The following is a 21889-nucleotide window of genomic DNA, read 5'->3' on the forward strand; positions in this document are numbered from 1 at the left end:
CCAGTCTTGATTTACCTTTTTCCCTCTCCCTCTCTTTCTCTCTTTCTCCTATACCACTGCTATCAGCTTTTTACTATGTTAAGGTCTCTCCCAGTCATTTTTTCAATCCATCCTCAAGCCTGTATCTCACTTCAGCCACTGTCCTCTCTCCTTTCTCATCCAAAATGATCTGATAGTTGTTAATATTTATTGTCCAAATTTCCTCACTTAACTCTCTACCTTTGTGACGTCAATTTAACACCCACTTCTGTCACTGCACCAAAGGAGCTTTTGCTATGGTCACCAATGACCTCCATGTTGCTCTATCCAAATGACATTTTTCAGTCATCCTTGTAATGACATCTCAGTGTCATTTGACAGATCAAATTCTCAGCCATTCCCATATTCTTCAAGCTCTTTTCCCCTTTGACTTCTCCTTCTGTAAGCTCTTCTCTCACGTTCACTTTCTCCAGGCAGTGCCACCCACACAAACAGCATCACCAGCCCTACACGTGTGACTTATATCTTTAAGTAGCAAGCATATTTTTTTTTCTCTGAGCTCCAGACCTTTTATACAACTGGCCATTGGATGTCTCCTCAGTGGAGGCTGCAAAAATACCCCAAACCCAACAGGTCTGAAGCCAAATAATCTTCATGCCCACATCTGGTATTCTTCCATGGCTCCCTATCTCAGGAAGAGGTCATTGAGCACCTGTTCTGTGTCAGGCACTGTTTGGGCACTCGGGATACACCACTGTGCAAAGCAAAGCTCTCCAGCCTCACAGATCCGGCATACGAGTAGCAACTGCCATCAGGTCTCCGCTGGAACCCTGAAAATGCTCCTCTTGTCTGGGTCACCTCTATCTATTCTTGTACTCCCTAATTTTCCTCCACAGTACAGCCAGAGGGAGAAAGAGGCAGTGTATCACTGAAAGATGGAAAAAGAAAACATGAAAAATGATCCCCAAACTGAACTAACTCACTCAGGAGATTCAGAGTCTGGAACCAGAGCTGATTTAAGAGAACCACATACCTAGTGGATTGGCAGAGATTTAGGGGAGGGCTTTGGACTTCCACAGGAGTGGATGGGATTCAAGTCCATTTTAGTAAAATTTCAAAGGTCATGGCGACCAGAGTTGGTATTTCAGGTACATTAGTCTTGACCCTGTTCCGCCTTCCTGCAGCACTGGACTTCATTAACACCTGGCACATTCTTGGGAATACCTCCACAGCTGCAAATGGCAAAAACGGCTCAAGAACGAGGAGACACCTGCCATGGATCCTTCAAATGGAATTTTCCCTCCTGATCTCAGGGGCAGGACTTACCGAAAAGCCAAAGACCCAGAAACATTTGACTGGGGATATTAGACATGGAAATAGCTGCTAACCACCAGGTTAGGACAAAGCAGACATTCAACCCAGAAGGAACCAAGTGACTTCTTAGGGGCAACAGCCTTCCCCTCTCCACAACTCCCCACATTCCGAGTAGGTGTAAGTGGCTGGAAACTACACACGCTCACTCCTCACTCTGATTGTTGGGCTATGTAAGAACGATTTTTCAATCAGTCTGACTCTCCTGCATGATACATTTTACATTTTACATAGAGAGTCAGGGTCAGCAAACCATAGGCCACAGGCCAAACCCAGCCACTGCCTGTTTTTATACATAAAGTTTTATTGGCAGACAACCATGTTCATTCATTTGTATATTGTTAGAGCTGCTTTCCTGTGACAGCAACAGCACAGAGTAGTTACAACAGAGCCACCTGGCTCACCAGGCCTAAAATATTTACGATCTGGCCCTTCACAGAAGTTTGCCAACTCCTGATATACAGCATCACTATATACCTGCATATATTGGAATTTTAAATTCTATAAATGTAATAGAACCAAATTAAATTATAAATTCTCTTAAGAAAATCACATTATCTCTTCACTAGGGCTCTTAGTGAAGCTAGATGTATAACTGTGCAGATGGCAAACAGGCAGATAAAACTGCCTAATTATTTCTGTAATACACGGTTACTCCACAAAAGGTTCAAAGATAAAATTAACCTTCAAAATAGAAAAAAAATTATCAAGACTAGATGTATTATATTTGACAAAGAAAGGAAAGCACAAGTTTCAGGGATATTCAGACTGAAATGGGACTGCAACATGCATTGTAAACTGTAAGAACAAACACTCAAGATGATCGGACTAGAAAGTACAAATTTATTGCTGCTTCTGTAAAAGCATACTCAAATAATACTAACTCAGTTTTATCTATTTATATGCAAATATTACCCTTTTCTCATCAGTGTACGCCCAGCATCTAGAACAGCACCTGAACAGTCAGGAATGGATTAATATCTGTTGAACAAATAAATTCAATCACCTACACAAAACTTGCAAAGAACTCTTTTTTTTTCCAGTGATATATGCCTTACTAAGTCTACTCTTGAATCATCTAAAAATACTTGGAGGAGAAAATGTACTTGATAAGATAGTAAAAATATTTCCTTTCAGGGAAAATATACTAAAATCAATAAAATCAGGTTTTACTAGGACTATTTATTAGTACAACTCACAGTCAAATTTCCTATGATGAGCTTTGAAGTCAGAAAATTTTGTCTCAGAAAGCAAATTGTTATGGATTTTATTACAGAAAAAAAAATTTTAAACACCACCTATGTTAAGAACATGAAAAGAAGTAGCCTTCTAACTCTATTAACCCCTAAATCAGGGATCCCTAGATATTCTGGGTTCACAGTGTCATCGTTGTCCAGGTAATTTTTTTCAGAGGTCCTAGGCCAAAAGAAATGTCTAATGGTTCCATTTTTTAAGTAGACTGGTCCAACAATTTTATCCTAAAAACTTAGTAGCCATTTGAAAAAACACTGCACGTAAGTTTAAATATTTTAATATTTTCATATCATCCTTAAATAACCACAATTACTTGCACTAAGGAGACATGTGCATCTGTTGGGCACTGCACAACACCTCCAACCTGAGAATCATGTTGGAAACTATTACCACTTAATGCCTGAGCCACATGGATTTTTGCCTTGTATGACTTTTTACACAGCAACCACCAAGAACCCAAGTTTATGAAGATAGAATGACATCAAAAGGAATATAGCAGAATCTAATGTTGAAACTGAACTACTTCAAGCTGGTATTTCATTTGATAACCAACAGATGTCAAGTATCACTGGATTTCCCTCAAAGATTGAAAATAACCAGCAGCCTCTGTGAGTCACTGCAGTACCTTGGGGAAATTCAGCACACAGTTTGGAAATCATGGTTCTAGACTCTTTATTTCTCCCACATTCATTTGCATAATCCAAATCCTTAAAGAAGTGACTCATACTTCACCTCGTTCTGGAAGCCCTCCTTGATTACCCAGACAGAAGTAATCTCTCGCTGCCTCACCTGAATTTCTAGTATGAGGCAGAGACTAATTGACTCCCAGCATGTATTCTTTCCTTTGATTTTAGAAACAGAACCCTAAATTTTAGCCTAAAGTAAGCATTTAGAATAAAGTCAGCATTTCCCAATCTCTTCCGGAGTCGTGTGTGGCCAGAAGACTGAGTTCTTGGCCCTGAGATGAACTTCAAAGTGGCAAATATGACTTCCAAGAAACAGTCTCCAAGACTATTGTCCTTCCTCTTTCCTGCTGGCTGGAATACAGATGTAATAGCTGGTGATCAAGCAACTATATTAGACCCAGAGATGAAAGCTGTAGGCAGAAGATGGCTGAGTAACAAGAAACAAGAAACCTGGATCCCTGATGGATTTGTGGAGCTGTCCTATCAGACCCACTCTGCTTACTTTCAGACTACATTTACATGAGAAAAGGATGCATTATTTTTTGTTAAATCATTGTCAACCTGAATAGTCCATCACCTGCAGCTCAAGCAGTTTTAAGTGGACTACGGTATTTATCACTGCATACTTGGGATCAGAGTCATGTATGTACATATTAAAATTAAAACTATAACCTCAGGAGATAAAAATCCATGTTTAATTCATTCAACAAATAGTCATATCATATGCCCAGACCATTATTTTTATCCCTTAGGTAACTAACTAGTGCCTGGTGTATAGTAGGATCAGTCTAGATATATATTGTCTCAAATAAATGACTCACAATTAAAAGCCAGCAAATTTCCCAAGAGAAGTTTTAGGTTTTTGATATAGTTACTGTTGGTGGAAGGGAGGAAAACAAACTATTGAAAGTTCTCTTTAAACACCATACATACATCTAGGCTTTTCATGCTGAGTAATGTAACTGTCAAGTTTGTTAACTTTTTTTTAATTGAGGTATAGTTAGTTTACAATGTTGTGTCAATTTCTGGTGTATAGCACAATGCTTCAGTCATACATGAATGTACATATATTCATTTTCATTAACTTTTGACCAGAATTAACAGCAACTCACTGTAGCCACAGGGGATTATCTCCTGCTAATCAGAAGCTTTAATATGTCGTCAATCAAGATAAATTCAGAAGAAAAATTTACAACTTAGTAAATTATAAATTAGCAATTTTTGATTACAAATCACTAAATATAGTGTGATAGCCAAAATGTTTTCAAAGAGGGACTAATAGGAAGCAAACAATAAAAAGTAAGGTTGGTGGAAACACAGGCAATCATCTTGCAGTCCCTTTAGGGACCCCACATTCTCCACCTCCTTCAGCATCTCCTGCCTGGTTTCCCCATGTCCTCACTTGTCCCCTTCCGAACTCCACACTGTAGCCCAAGTGATCTTTTCAAAACACTCATTTGGTTGTGTCACCTCCCTGCTTAAAACCCTCCAGAGACTTAAGAGACAAAGACCAGCTTTCCTAACATGAGATAGAAGACAGTGCTTCTCAAACTTCAATGTGCCTGTGAATCATATAAGGAGAGTCTGATCCAGGAGGTTTGGGGTGGGGCTCGAGAGCCTGCATCCCAGATGATGCTGACACTGGCAGTATGAGGACCAAACTTTGAGTGACAGGATCTGGAGACCCTCCAGGTCTGCCCCTCCTACACTCGGCTCACTGTATACCACTCACGCTGACCTGCCTCTCTTCCCTCTGGCCATCTGGCTCTTCCCAGTTCCCTGTAATCACTCTGCCTAAACTGACCTCCCTCCAACCCCCAAACTGCTAGAGTCACTAAGGACTCACTCTGACACATTAACTCATGACCCATGACTAGTTCGGGTCTTTCTGTCCTTTGTCCCAGTTATCATTTACATGTATTTGTGTGATTATTAGATTATATTGCTTATTCCTGCTAGATTGCAGGCTCCATGAGGTTAGGGACCACGCTGGGTTTTGTTTCCCATTGTAGCCCTGGTATTTAAAAAGGGTCTGGCTTTTAGTAGGCACTCCATAAAAATATTACAATAATGAATCAATAAACTCTTCTAAGTATGCTCTCCCACTGTCAGAAGAGTCTTAGAAACATAAGGAATTGAATGCTACTCCATGTATGAATAATTATTAATTATCATAATATTAATAACAACAAACAGCAAGAAAACTATTTCCTGGGAACCAGGCACGCCTCTAAATGCCTCATCATATGGAAATGCTCAAAACAGCTCGACGAGTTGGATGGTATTACCCTACCCATTCACAGATGAGGAATTTGAGACTCTCTGTGAATAATTTGATTAAAATAATTCAAGCTCATCAACAAAAAGGCAGAATCTAGAGCAATTCCCTTTTCCAAACCCCAGTAGCTAATTTAGAGATCCCATGGTTATTAATTTGGCTTGACTTCTAGATCATAGCTTTCAGAATACACCATCTACTCTCCAGTCCCTACACAGACAGACTAAACTTTCACCCACTGAGTCATGCAGGGCTGACCCTGTATGCCCCCAAACCTATGAAAGACCAGATCTGGTAGCCCTCATCATAAGAGTTTCAGAGCCATCCATTCCTCAGTAGAGCTGCCATTGTTGGGTAAGAAACAGACTTTTTCCTGACCCTGCATGCGTCCGCCCCTCCTCCCAGGCCAGACACGGCCTCACAGAGGATAACCACCCACTGCAGCTAGACAGTAAGAGCTGCGTTTTAGAAATGGCCTGTCGGTAGTATTTTTCCATTTCTTTCTAGAGCTCACATGTCACAATTATCTTTAAAACCTTAACCTAATTATCCAATAAGACTTTAATTACCTGGAATCTTTAGTTACAGTTTTCTATTCTTTATCTTTGGAGAAATGGAAAATGAGAAGAAAATAAGCAAATCATGAAGGATCAAACTTATAAAGTATTTCCAGAGAATGACATGGAATTCTAGGAAATGTAACATCTTCTACAATTTCTAAAGCTTACAATCTTTTGCCCTGAAAAGGACAATGCATGTATTGGCCCTGATCATCAGTTTTCAAAGATGTGGTTTTTGTTCTGCTTAGTACACTATAAGACAGTGTAAGAAGACTCATTTTCAGTAGTAAAGATTGAGATGGAAAAGAGGTTCAAGTTAATATTTAGTATATTAATATCTAATCAACAACCAAAAAAAACCCCATTCCTTGATCATTCCAAAGTTCTGGTAAACATGTGACATTTCGGCCTACAACAGCTCTGGACGTTATAATATTCACCGAATGATATCATTCACAAAGAGATTATTATTAGCTTAGTGCTTTTAAGGTACAGTATCAGATGTAGAGATATGCTGATTTTTTATTTCAATTAGGGTATGTTTAAATTATAGGATATATTTAAATTACAACCAAAGTTCAAGCAAACTTGAAGTAGTATATAAACTGTTTCTAATCAACAGAGTATTTTGAAATGTGAAGGTTAACACTACCTGTATAATGTGACACTACACTATGGATTTTCTGAAATACCAGAATGATTATATTCCTAAATATAATTATGAAATTATATAGACTTGGTTAACATAGGATGGTTAGTTAACACCATCTGTGAATTTCAGATGTACAAATATTACTATCCTAAGTATGTCCTAATTCATATGTCAATCTGGTAAATTCAATAAAATTCTATTAATTGCTTTGAAGTTTATGATACAAACAAGTCAAAGTATCAAAATAGTCTTAAACCAAAACGAGAATGCACATTTTAATGGATGGGATTGTATACAAAGTTACGGCAGAATTCAGTGACTATTTGTCCCACAAAAGATTTGCTTCTATTGTTAAAAACAATTAAGAAAGAGCCTTCGAAAATCAACACTGTGTATTCGTTAGAGATTCATTTTGTGGCAGCCATGTCCTTTAGGCAGGAAGGTGGTAAACCACGAATGCCTTCACACTTGGCTGTCTCAGTGGTGCAGAGAACAGCCCACAAGGAAGACAAGGTCACTCCAACTTGTGTGGCCCGAACAAGCCATAAAAGCTCCCTCTAAACTCGGTGAAGATACTATGCTGTCACATGTTAATATATTAATAATATATTAAAATAATTCAAGCTCATCAACAAAAAAGGCAGAATGTAAAGCAATTCCCTTTTCTGAACCCCAGTAGGTAATTTAGAGATTCCATGTTTGTTAATTTGGCTTGACTTTCTAGACCACAGCTTTCAGAGCTTCCTGGAATACAACATCTACAGTCACAGTCTTGAAAAAAAGGCAGACATTAAGACCCCACTTGCTGATAGATAATTGGCTTGGAATATTATCCCGCACACAACCATCAGTCCCAAATGTGATCTGAATTGTTTTTTGTGTATTAGAGATGGAGCTTCTCCGATGTACCTCCACTCTCTGCCCACTGAGGAAAAAACACGCCAGCATTACCCTCTTATATAAGAAGAAAATCTACCAGTGCTAGACGCTCTCCTCTCTGTTCCCAATAAACTTTGAAAGCATTCCGTCTGTGAATTAAAAGTAGATTTATTGAAGAAAAGAACAGTGATTTACCTACTTCTCAAACCAGGCATCTGTCAGCCCTCAATAATACTAGCTCCCACTCCACCAGTAAGCAAAATGCCTCCAAAGTCACTCATCAATAAATTATGCCAAACCCAAATGTCTTTTGTTGTAATGTTTGTTTTTATTGTCCCAGGAGGCATGAAGAACAAGCATCTGGTTTTCAGTAAGTCTTTTCATCCCATTTTCTGGCATTTAACTGAAACATACAAAGTTCAAATAACTCAAGCACTCTTTCAAAATGAAATTACTCAGTTCACACCAGAATACATGGTTCTGCAAGACACCTCTGCCCACATTTTCTCCTTTGAAAATTAACATAATAACAACAGCACCAAATAGTCCTCCCCCGAGTTTTACATTCACACATCCCAGAATGGCTGTTCAATGTGGAGACTAAATACCGACAAAATATTTTTCCTGTCAAAAAGACAAGGTAATAACAATCCAATATCCAGGCAGCATACTAATTTGGCATTTCTGTTTTGAGGGGAGCATTGTTTAGCCCAAGTCTGAAATATGAGAGAGAAGACTGGAATGTCTCAGAAGCAACTTCTACAATATTGTTTCTACCACTGAAAATCTAGGTGACCTTATAAAGTCATAACCCTGTCCTAACCATTTTTCCATATTTGTAAATAAAGTCTGAAAAGTTAGTCTTGCTCCAACCACAAATATCCCAACAATAAAATGAAATTGGTAAAGCAAAAGAAAAGTAAGGAAAATAATGATAATAACAATGTTTCTTCCAAGTTTACTGTAAGAGTCCTAATGTCTCTCGAACATACAGCATGGAGTTTGCTCAATTCAGTCTCCCTGGAGGGAAGTTATAATTTTTGTTCAAGTGAGGAGATTTCTTCAAAGGGAACAGGGGAACCTTATCTAAGGTAAACCCCATTTTCTTCAGAGTAAGGTGGGAGGGTCATATTTCTGTGATAGTTACTGAAGATGATCTTGGAAAGAAACAGCAGGCAACTCCTCATCTAGACAAGGTAGATAAATAGGACCCTACGTCCTTTTTTGAGATGACTTTGCCCCCATCTCAAGTATGTCAACGTTATCATTTTACAGCAGACACAAATCTTGAAATAATAAAAGATTCCTTTTAAGGCAGACACAATATCAGAACTCTCTCTGCGTGTATTGAAAAGTCTTAAAGGTCATTTTTTTCAGTATGTTTTTTTGGAAACAATGGAGACTACCAGGGTGGGGGGGATGAAAGGAGGGTTGGGTTATCCATCCCTCAGGAAATTGAATATTTGACATTTAACTCTTTAAAATATTTTGAATTTCACATCCTGATTATAAGTGACTACAGTTATAAGGAAGTTCTGGCATAATCCAGAGGAATCTAACAGATTTCCAAATGAAGCCTATTTTTCACGTAGCACGAAGGAAGCTGTTGAATTTGTGCAAATCTTACAGACCTAATTGAGCCACTGATCCAATAACAATGGAAATGTTGTGACTTTCAAAAACTGAAACAGCTTGGCAAAGTGAGTAGAGAAAAAATACCGACTTTCTACAGCTGAAAATCATCAGGGAACATATACAAGACAAAATGGATTTTATGCTCTACAACAATTCATTTCAGGCATTTCAACGCAAAGTAAAACATAAACAGATGTTGAAAACAGTTAACCTACTGAACTTACCTGCTGAAAGCAATCCTGCAGTGCAAAAAAAAAGAATAAATAAAGTACAAGTTTAGGATTTTATGTGTTCGATGAAGCAGCAATTTCTTTCTGAATACCCAGAGCAAAACGATGAATTCCAAACTTAACATTCATCATAAGTTTTGTTATATTCCATGAATATTTGAGTTGGAAAATACAGAGATGTTCTAGGTTGAGCTTTCCATTGCAAAACATGTCTATGCTGTATGTTAAAAAATCTCACTAATACGTTTCATTCCACTCATGCTTATTGAGCAGCTATTCTGTGCACAGCTGGACTATAGGGATATAAAGATGAGAAAGACAGTCCCTGTGCTCCGGGAGTTGATAGCCTACCTCCACCATACACAACCTCAAGGGCAACTTCAATGCACTGTGACAGGACAGTTACACAGGTATATGGAAAGGACTACAGGTCAACCACAGAGACAGCGTGAACTAGGGCACACTCAATCCCCATTGTGATGTTCCAAAAGAAATATAACCTTTTACTTTTACACCAAGATAAAACAACACTAGTTCCTAAGCATACATTCCCATGGGTCTCAAAGCATGTGTGTGTGGGTTGAGGGAGGAGGGAAGCCAAGAGGGAAGCAATGTCATTGACATTTTAAGCAGGACAGCTTTTCACTTGATGGGACTCTCTGACATGCTGTAGGACCTTTGGCATCCCTGGCCACCACCTAATGCCAGCAGTAACTGTCCCCATGCCTTGGCACTGTGATTAACAACAAGTCCTCTGTTATTGCCATATGCCATATGCCAAAGGTTAGCACCTTTCCTGGTTGAGAAGCACTCAGGCTGTTCAGCAAGCATCTACCACAGACTGCATGGTCAGCTCTACGCTCTGGACGTAAGACACATTCCTAAGTTAGCAAACTATTCCCACATTCTATAGGCATAAACTTACATTAGGTCTTTAAGTAAACACTGGGAGTATACACCTTTTCTCCACAGAGAGATGGTACATTTTTTTTAGAAAAACCTTGTATCTTTTTGTGACTGTTACCCCACCTGGCACATAAAAGAACATAGAATTTTAACAACAACATCAATCAATCAACATCAGAGAGATATAACTTATTGGGTCCTTCAAAACCTAACACCTATTACATTGAACCAAGAATCTTGAGGAAGAGTAAGGAGAGGTATTTAGGGAGAAAAGTGTATACATGAAGTGGTTATTTCTTGGGCAGGTAGGACATGAGGCTTTAAGCTTTGGTGGACTTGAACCAAGCATGGCCCATGTGGATTTTAGACTTTGAACAATCTCTGTGGCCTCTGCTCCAAGCTATACATGTGGAGCTTGGCCCAGTGATTCAGGTAAGGCTGGCATAGGCTCAAAACCTGTGTAGTTCCTGGAGGTGAGCAGAGCCAAATGTGCTGCCTGGAAACTACAAAACTGCTGGGATCCGTGAGCTCTCCAGAAGTAGATGTGAACTTCTAGCTTTGATTTTTTGTGCCAGTTTTAGAATAGTTATCTAAGAAAGGCTGCCCTAAATTCCACGCCTTAACATGTTGTTCTAAATTGCATTTGGGCCCACGGAAGGAAATCAGTAAGTGGAGGTACCAACACCTCAGTTGCACAGGGCTTGTTCACAAGTTTGGGCAGTCCTCCATTACACGGTCCTCCATTAATTCACTCTAAAATTGTTAATTAAATAACCTCTGAAGCTGGCTGTAGATTTTAGAGACCTAATTCACCAATTTGATCAGAGAATGATGGTTGTTTTTGCTACAAAACAAAAAAGAATGGAAGGCTTTATCATAGCATATTCCATCTTCATGGGGTGAAATAAGGACACAACTCTATAAAACTTTTGCAAATGTAACAGACTGAAAAGGAAGAAATACTCCCAAACTCATCCTATGAAGCCACCATCACCCTGATACCAAAACCAGACAAAGACACTACCAAAAATAAAATTATAGGCCCATATCATTGATGAACACAGATGCAAAAATTCTCAACAAAATATTAGCAAACAGAATCCAACAACACATAAAAAAGATCATATACCATGATCAAGTTGGATTCATCCCAGTGACGTAAGGATGGTTCAACATATGCAAATCAATCAGTGTGATATACCACATCTATGAAAGAAAGGACAAAAATCAAATGATTATCTCAATAGATGCAAAAAAAAAAAAAAAAAAAAGCATTTGATAAAATTCAACACCCATTTATGATAAAAACTCTTACCAAACCGGGTAAAGAGGGAACATATCTCAACATAATAAAAGCTCTTTATGACAAACCCACAGCCAGCACAGTACTCAACAGTGAAAAGTTGAAAGCCTTCCTGCTAAAATCTGGAATAAGACAAGGATGCCCACTCTCACCACTTCTATTCAACACAGTCTTGGAAGTCCTAGCCACAGCAGTCAGGAGAGAGAAAGAAATAAAAGGGATCCAAACTTGAAGAGAAGAGGTAAAACTGTCACTATATGTGGATGACATGATACTATATATAGAAAACCCTAAAAGCTCCACACAAAAACTACTATAGCTGGTAAAAGAATTTGGCAAGGTAGCAGGATACAAGATTAACATACAGAAATCAGTTGCATTTCTTTACACTAACAATGAAATAGCAGGAAAAGAAAGTAAAGAGACAATCCTTTTTAAAATTGCATCCAAAACAATAAAATACTAAGGAATAAATCTGACCAAGGAAGCGAAAGACTTAATCCACAGAGAACTACAAAACACTGATTGAGGAAATTAAAGATAACTTAAAGAAATGGAAAGATATCCCATGCTCCTGGATTGGAAGAATCAATATTGTTAAAATGGCCATACTGCCCAAGAAAATCTACAGATTTAATGCGATCCCTATCAAATTACCCATGACATTTTTCACAGAACTAGAACAAATAATCTGAAAGGTTATATGGAATCACAAAAGACCCAGAATTGCCAAAGCAGTATTAAGAAAAAGAATGAAGCTGGAGCTGGAGGAATAACCCTCCCAAACTTCAGACAATACTATAAAGCTACAGTAATCAAAACAGTGTGGTATTGGCACAAAAACAGACATATGGATCAATAGAACAGAATAGAGAGCCCAGAAATAAACCCACAGATCTGCAGTCAATTAATCTTAGACATAGGAGGCAAGAACATACAATGGAGAAAAGGCAGTCTCTTCAGCAGGTGGTGCTGGGAAAACTGGAAGCTGCATGTAAGTCAGTGAAGTTAGAACACTTGCTCACACCATACACAAAAATAAACTCAAAATGGATCAAAGACTTAAATACAAGACTAGACACTATAAACCTCCTAGAAGAAAACATAGGCAAACATTCTCTGACATAAATCTCATCAGTGTTCTCTGAGTGCAGTCTACTCAGGCAATAGAAATAAAAGCACAAGTAAACAAATGGGACCTAGTTAAACTTAAAAGCTTTTGCACAGCAAAGGAAACTGTAAGCAAAACAAAACAACAACCTACAGAATAGAAGAAAATATTTACAAATGATGCGACCGACAAAGGTTTAATTTCCAGAATATATAAACAGCTTATACAACTTAAGGAAAAAACAAACACCCCAATCCAAAAGTGGGCAGAAAACCTAAACAAGCAATTCTTCAGTGAGGATATACAAATGGCCAGTGCTCATGTGAAAAAATGTTCAGTATCGCTAATTATTAGAGAAACGCAAATCAAAACTACAAAGAGGTATCACCTCACACCAGTCAGAATGGCCATGATGAAAAAGTCCACAAATGATAAATGCTGGCGAGGGTGTGCAGAAAAGGAAACCCTCCTACACTGTTGGTTGGAATGTAGTTTGGTGCAGCCATTATGGAAAAGAGTATGGAGATTCCTCAAAAAACTGAAATAGACTTACCCTATGATCCAGCAATCCCGCTCCTTGGCATATATCCGGAGGGAACTGTAATTCAAAAAGATACATGCACCTCAATATTCCTAGCAGTATTATTTACAATAACCAAGACATGGAAGCAACCTAAATGTCCATCAACAGATGACTGGATAAAGAAGTTATGGTATATTTATACAATGGAATACTACTCAGACATAAAAAAGAATAAAATAATGCCATTTATAGTTTCCATTTGGATGGACCTAGAGATCATCATTCTAAGTGAAGCCAGAAGAAGAAAGAAAAATACCATATGATATTACTTATGTGTGGAATCTTAAAAAAAAAAAAGGAAGAGGACACTAATGTACTTATCTACAAGACAGAAATAGCCTCACAGACATACTAAACAAGCTTATGGTTACCAGGGGAAAGGGAGTAAGAAGGGATGAATCTGGGAGTTTTCAGATTTGCAGATGTTAACCACTATATTTAAAAATAGATTTAAAAAGCCAAATTTCTTCTGTATAGCACAGGGAACTATATTCAATATCTTGTAACATCCTTTATGAAAACAAATATATATAAATGCATAACTGAGACATTATGCTTATACCAGAAATTGACACATTATAACTGACTATACTTCAATTAAAAAAAAAAACACTTTTGCAAATGCAAAGCTAAAAGAGCATTCAAAGAGCCTATGCAACTGAACACTCTCTCTGCATAAGCAGTTTAACTTAGGCAGTCAAAGGAGATGTGGAATGGTTTGAAAAAACACACTTCAGTCTTTTTTCCAGAATGACAAATTGATGACGCTGAAGAAAGAGACAGATTTCCTTAAGAGAAAGGCTAAGCTTTGAGCTGGTGGACTGAGCAGATAGGAAGGAAAAATGTGATTCTGAAGGTCTAGACAGATACAAAGAGACAAAGAGTTACATCCAGATCTAATACTCATCATGAGACTATTAGAAAGGGGAGATGTTCTTAGCAATTACTAGATAATCCTGTATGGTTGGAACCCAAAGGAATCAAACAGGAGGAAGGGCAAGCTCTCAAAGAATAAATGAATTGAGTGTCCCCAAGGGGACAAGGACTTGAGAAATTACTGAAAGTTCCCTAAAGCTGAAGATAGTTCATTGCAAGAGCAATTAGAAAATCATGCCTTTAAGACTGGACAGCTATGTCAAGCAGCTACTGAAAATCTGGATACGCTGGAAAGGGTAAGATCTAGAAAATCAGGATAACATACATTCTCCCAGAACTCTTAAGCATCAGGTTTCATCCTGACACAGTTATTATGAAGGTACATAAGTACTGCATGTGCACTCACTGAATATAATAGAAAATTTGTGGAATTAGAAACAAGGGAAGACACAGCAAAGATGAAACATGTTAAAAGAGTGCTGGGCAGTCCATAATAGATTGAGTCCAAGCCAAGGTGAGAAGAGGATCTGACAGGAGAACACCTTTTGGATGGAAATTAACCAACTCAGGAGGACCATTTGAACATGGAAGCTTTTGGCAGACCCGGAATTCACTGACTTCATATTTGTGACTATAAGAGTTCTTGCAGAAGAAGCTTAGAAGAGAAAGTTAGAAAGAAAAAGATGATGACCAGAAAGCAAAGAGAAACCAAAAGCTAGCCTGGCAAAGAGTACAAGACCTACATGGACTAGAGATGAAAAATAACCAAACTGAGAAACAGGTTGAAGGCTTTCAAATTCAGCTAAGTCTTCCTAAAGGAAAGGGGGACAAACAGAGACCAAAAAAAAAAAAAAAAAAAAGTCTAGAAAAGAAAATTATTGTTATAATTGGTAATACAGACTTTAATATGAGGAAACAATCATTCCTAGCAAGGACCACAACAACGAGGGAGGGACACGGAGGGAATCAGAGACCTCAAAAAATGTGAAAGATGATGGGGGAGGAGAAATGATCCCATCAACCTTATCCTGTGAAGAGTTTCACATGGTCCTGATCCAGAAGCAGAGACCAGAGGTACCTTGTATGTTATCTGTGGAAACTCAGTACCTACAGTTGAATATTGAGTTGTCTTTAATCAGTTCCCAGCAGCCTCTAATTTGTCATTTTGGCTTGCTTTCCTGTCCTTAGCGTCTGTGAGACACCAAGTAAACTGAAAACAACCCCCACCCTTTGGTTTAGTCAGTTCTAAATTTTTTATAGCTTATAGAGTCCTATCAAATACAGAATACCTCCCAGAATTTTATAGGCAGTCCAGGGGATTCTGACTGAAACAGCTATTATGACCCCAAGACCACATCTGTCTCTCTCTGTCTGTCTCTCTCCCTCTCTCTCTCAGGACACTTTCTGGGAATCTACAAAACACCAAAGTGGAGCCAACAGTGTAGATTCCTAGCAAGTGTCACTTCCCTCCCCTCCTGACATGTTCTCTTTTCCAAATCTAACCGCTTCCTTTTTTTCTATCTTTCTTCAACTCTTGTTTAGCCCAGTTTAAATATATAGCTGCATTCAAAAGAAAAAGAAGGAAATTCCTAAGGGTAAGAAAAGAAGGGGAAACAAAAAAAGGCCCAGAGGAGGCAGTGTGAAAACTGATGCTAAGAGAGTCCTGGCAATAAGGGGAGAGGGGAGGGATGGGTTATTGGACCCCCAAGTAGGTCCAGTTAGCTTGGGTCCTGGGTTTGGATGGCAAGAAAGGAACCTGAGAAAAAGCCTAAGTTAAGAGTTGGAACTGAGAGACTTGAACAAAGCCAGGATGCTCACAGGACCAATGCTCAGTGAGACGGGCAGTTAGAAAAGCTCTTCTTAATTCATCCAAAGAAAGGACTAAGAAATCTATCCGTAAAGGGGAAAAAATAACAAGCTCTTGTGAAAAATAAAAAATTCCAAGCCTGTGTGCTGAGCAGGCTTGGGCATCAAATTTACACTATATCCAAGGTACAGAATTCTCAACCTGTGGAACAAATATAAAAATAAATCCCAGATTGGTGATGTCACTAAGTGCCAGTCAGAAGCAAACCAAAACCACTCTGCATATCCACTATCACTCTTCCCCACCCACCAAGATGAGCTCACAATAAAAAAAAAAAAAAAAAAAAAAAAACATGAGAAAGTGATCTGCCAAGTTGCGCTAAGAGGTAAAGGTAGAGAAATGGGCAAGCAAATAGTCCTGTCCTCAGGGAACACACAATATATCAGAGGAGAAATAGAGCAAATAGCCAGACAAATATTCAGTTAATTCCAGCTGTGATATGTGCTATACAGAGTAAGCACCTGGAAAACCTTGTGGTAATGTGAAAAATGGACATCCAAAACTGACTTCCACATTTTGTTAAAACTTAACATGTTCTTTGCAAATGATATGACCAATTAGGGGTTAAGATCCAAAATATATAAACAGCTCATAGAATTCAACATCAAAAAAACAAACAACCCAATTAAAAAAATGGGCAGAAGATTTGAATAGACATCTTTCCAAAGAGGACTTGCAGATGGCCAACAAGTACATGTAAACATGCTCAACATCACTAATTATCAAGGAAATGCAAATCAAAAACACAATGAGATATCACCTTACACCTGTCAGAATGGCTATCATCAAAAGGGACACAATAACAAATGTCGGCAAGGATGCAGAGAAAAGGGAATCCTCGTACACTGTTGTTGGGAATGTAAATTGGTCCAGCTACTGTGGAAAACACTATGGAGTTTTCTCAAAAAACTAAAAATGGAACTACTATATGACCCAGTAATTCCATTCCTGGGTATATATCTGGAAAAAAAATTCAAAAAGATACATGCTATGAACCACAATGTTCACAGCAGGATTATTTTACAATTGCCAAGATATGGAAACAACCTAAGTGATACCACTTACATGTGGAATATAAAAAATACAACAAACTAGTGAATATGAGGACACAGAAACAGACTCACAGATATAGAGAACAAACTAGCGGTTACCAGTGGGGAGAGGAAGGGGCAGTATAAGAGTAGAGAATTAAGAGGTACAAACTATTATGTATAAAATAAGCCACAAGGATCTACTGTACAACCCAGGGAATATAGTCAATTTCATAATAAATAAATGGAGTATAGCCTTTAAAAATTGTGAATCCCTATGTTGTACATCTATAACTTATATAATATTATACATCAAGTATACTTCAAACAAACAAACCCAAAAAACATGTTCAACTTAACTACAACAGAGAGCAGTCTAATACTGAAAATACTTCAATGACAAGGAGCATTAATGAATGTCTATTTACAGGCACTCAAAACTGAATTACTAGAATTAGGATTTCAGTCATAATGATTTATCTTCCCAGCTTCTTTCCACTGCTTGTTTCCAATGTTTTTAATGTTAGTACATATTCACATTATACAAGGAGTTGAATGTTCACTATTTACGAGAGTCACAAAGAATTACTTAACATTCCCTAAGTTATAAAGAAGCTGATGGTGAAAGAAAAAAGCTTTTTGAGAGTATAGATCCCATTGGTCCATTCACTGTGTTTTTAAATTTTGTTCTGACATCTTTCCACAGTTAGTATTCCCAAGTAATAAAGCATACTGAAAATAATGTGCTAAAGTTGTCTGCACTCTGAAACAAAAACAAACATTATGAATGATAAATGCTTTAAAATATTTTAAGATATGTACAATATTATGGATATATCTAATTTACTTATGAAAAGGCAAACCTGGATCCAAATGAAGACAAACTAATGAAAAGGTGTCTTTAAATGTTCAATAATTGTCTAACCTTGATGTATTATAATTGTGAGTTACATGATTATAAATAACCCTGTTTTCAATTGCAGAAGTTAGAAAATATTCTCCTTTTGGAAATATAATAATAGATTGTGTACTAACAGTATACTAATTGTTTACTGTTTTCAAAAAAAAGTTGCTAAAAGGTTGGTGATTACAAATAAAACTTTGTTAGTGTAAATACAAAACTTCTTTTATTTATTTATTTTTTTTGAGAATAGAAAAGGAGTTTATTAGGTGATGCTGCCATAGACAACAGTAGACCACACAGACAAAAGGTGCCTGTGTGTGCCCTGAGGGTCAGTTTTTCCGAAACTTCTTTTAACTCTCCTGCAATTATCAAACAAAATCTGTTTACTTTTCTTCCTTTTTAAAAAATTTCAAACAACCACACATTTATAGAAAAGTTGGAAGTACAATAAATACAAAGAGCTTTTTTCTGAACCATTTCATACTAAGTTACTGACTGGATTCCCTATCACTCTGGAATATGTTACTGATTATTTCCAACAAACAAGGACATTCTCCTACTTGAGGAAATTCCGTTGTTACGTTGCTACCAACTAATTCTAAGAACCCATTCCAGCCTGGCCAACAGTCCCAAGACTACCCCTTGAACCAAAAGGATGTAACTTAGAATCACATATTACTCTAAATCTACACGCCTCTTTAGTCTCCTTCAATCTTCCTTCCACTTCCATGACTTGGACACTTTCGTAAATTACAGGTCAGTTATATGGTAGAAGGTTCCTTAGTTGTGGTTTCAATTAAATTCAGACATCTTTAGCAAAAATACCACAAGAGCAATACTACTCACTTCTCATTGTGTCCTATTAATTTTTCCCTTTACTAATGATAATCACATCAATCATGTGATAAAGACAGTGACTTACCAAGCCTCCCCACTGTAACATTACTCTCCCCACCACCCGTGTAATCAAGTATTCTGCACTGATATATTAAAATTATGTAAATATTCCATCCCTTCAAACTTCCACTTTATTCTTTTATTGACATATGCATGGACTCTTGGAATCCTATTTTATTCAATGGTTTATAATCTGTATTATCATTACTTATTTTGATGCTTAATTGCCCTCCATTTGGCCAGTGGGGGCCAATTCAAGCTGGCTTCTGTGTCCTTTGAACATGCCCACACTTTGAGTACTTCCTTGCTTTCTCGAGCAAGATGTTTTGGATGCATCTTGTACTTTCCTTGTCTGGCCCTTGGAATTAGCCATTTCTCCAAGGAACCTGGTTTCTTTTTGCAGAAAATGGTATTTAAAACCCAGATCTGTGTGCCCCTTCATCCTCACAGGCTATGCTCATTGCTCTTAGCTTGTGGCTGCTCCCAGTCCCTCTCTACAAACAGAGCTGGAGGGGAAAACTTGTTTATGCAGTGTGCACTCGTGTGTACACAAACACATATACAGACACTCACATTTATATTTAATTCTACATCTTTTTAAGTTGAAATGTATACATTCACACTCATATCTCCAATTTCAATCCTATCAGGGTTATAAATCTAGTTTTCTGCCTATCTATATTTTTAACTCCTGTTCCCAGCAAGAAGAAATCTGGCTTGTTCTGAGCTTATGTGATCAGGCTCCTAGTCTGTAAGGAATCTCCCACAGTCCCGACCACATCTCCCACGCGCGTGCCACGCTCACCCTGCCAAGAGCTCCGACATCCCCCCCGGGTTGCTGGGTGTCCCTATCTTCCTCACCCTGCTTAGCCCTGACCTCCACCCTACCTGGGCTCGTCTGCGACCCGCAGGCCACCCCTCCACGGTGACGCTGTCCTCACCCTGCGGGCTCTAGACCATTGCACTGCCCCTCCCCGCACCTCGGAGCCCGCCTTGCTCCGCCCACAGAAGATTCAGGACTCAGCTGTTCAGCAAGGGGCGAGGAAAAGGAGAATCTGCACAAAGGTTTGAGGTCTGTAGAAAGCAATCGATGTTACTATTCTCACTTACAACACTTATAAAAAAGGACTAAAACGACAAGATCTAGATCTTTCAGCCTTCTCTGCCTCTGTGAAGTCAGTAGGTTGTGAGGATGTGCATTGCTTGCGTTGAATGTTTAATATTCCAGCAGCCAGACCATCGCAGAAGCGCTGTGTTCATTACTTGCCTGCCATCAGAGTCTACTAACGGGGAAAAGCCAAGTTGGAGAATGTCTTATATTTTCCCTCTGTCTTGGAGAAATGTGAGTAGGTAAACAACAAACCTTTTCAAAGAAAAGTCCACTTTTACAAATTAAACAAGAATAATACTTTTTTTTAATGGTTTTAAATTTGAATTTAAAAAACTAAAATTGTTATCCCACGGGTTTCGTTTACTTCCTATATGGAGGAAAAAATAATTTTTCTAGAAAGAAGATATTTCTCATCTGTTGGGAAAGCTGCTCTTTAAGGAAGGAGGGGAGTTTGCCCGCTTTTAGGAGTTTTTGACACAAAATGATTGGAGAATATTGTTAAGTTAGGAGTATATACTTCTTACCTAAGGAGCATTTTTTCCTTCTTGTTGACATTTAGCCTACGGAGGTAAAGTAAAAGCAATACCAACAAAACAGCAATACCAAAAAAAAAAAAACCCCAAAAAACAAAACAAAGCACAAAACAAAGACCACGACGGGGGGTGGGGGGGGGCGAGGGGGCGGGGGGTGTGGAGCCGGTCTCTAAAGTTTGGCCGAACTCTCCTATAGAATGAAACTGAACAAACGCAGCCATTCCTGGCTTGATCCTCCCTCCCCCGCCCCCACGCCCGGAATTGGCCACCCCAAGTGGGCAGCTGGGGGTGAGAGCTTTCAGGGGCCTCCCCAGAGCTTTTTTTAACCTGGTATTTTCTGCTTATAGACTTTCCACTGGGGCAGCCCCAGGTCCGGGGGATTCACTTCAGCTGGGAAATCTGAGAAGTCAGCTGGCCCGTGGCAAAGGAGGTATTTTTAGCTGAGACTTGGGGATCTCGGGATTTGTCATCTACTTTAGGCCTTAGGGGGGGAGACACTAAACAGAGCCAAGCACGGGGAACGGGGAGCCGAAGCCGGTGCTGACTCTCCTGTATCTTAGCAACGACTGCTGAGCTCACCTCGGAAGAGGATCCTGTGTGGGCCCTGGTCAGGGAGAGTCTCCTCAGCCACAGTGCTGCACCTCCGCGTGGAGGCCAAGCCCAGAAGCCCCTCCTTCAGGCCACATACTGGGAGGGGCTCTCCTTTAACAGCTCCCTGCCTACCTGCCCACCGGCCTGCCTGCTGCATCTGCATCACCTGGCACTTGTTAGAAATGCAAATCCGGGGGCCCCATCTACTAAGTCGGAAACTCTGGCAGTGGGGCCCAGTGATCTGCGGTGCATCGGGCCCCGCAGGTGATTCTCATGCACGCTCCTCTTGGAGAATTACTGGCCTAATCACACATTCACTAACGTTCCTAGATAAAGGTGTAAGAGCAAAACTTTATCCCTATCAAACCCACGTGGCAGTACATCTTTTTAAATTAAAATAGGCTTTATTTTTACCACATTTCTTAGATTTACAAAAACATTGAGCAGATAGTAAAGAGAGCTAATTTTTTCTAAACCATTTTTTTGCCCCTGGGTACCTTACCCTAATGTGAAAAACCACTCCCCCACGTTCATCCTCCAGGGCAGTGATAAGACACCAGCTGAGTTTTACTATCAAAGGCTGCAATTGAGTCAGAGTAAGAAACAGCCCCCAGTCCTCAGGGAGGATGGCAGTCATGCTCAGCAATCCTAG

General features: G+C 38.9%; 1 protein-coding gene across 8 annotated transcripts in view; it reads right to left on the reverse strand.

The window, feature by feature from the left end:
* CORIN (corin, serine peptidase) overlaps positions 1-21889 on the reverse strand; it is a 222881-nt gene that overhangs the window by 191116 nt on the left and 9876 nt on the right. For 5 of the 8 annotated variants that reach the window (XM_032496984.1, XM_032496963.1, XM_032496975.1 and 2 more), the window contains exon 2: positions 13398-13442. The exons of the other annotated variants lie outside the window; for them this stretch is intronic. In XM_032496984.1, coding sequence (XP_032352875.1) covers positions 13398-13442 — 45 coding nt within the window. The remainder of the gene's footprint in view (positions 1-13397; positions 13443-21889) is intronic. 8 annotated transcript variants of the gene reach the window in all.

Source organism: Camelus ferus, chromosome 2 (assembly GCF_009834535.1).
Source record: "Camelus ferus isolate YT-003-E chromosome 2, BCGSAC_Cfer_1.0, whole genome shotgun sequence".
NCBI classification, from domain to species: Eukaryota; Metazoa; Chordata; class Mammalia; order Artiodactyla; family Camelidae; genus Camelus; species Camelus ferus.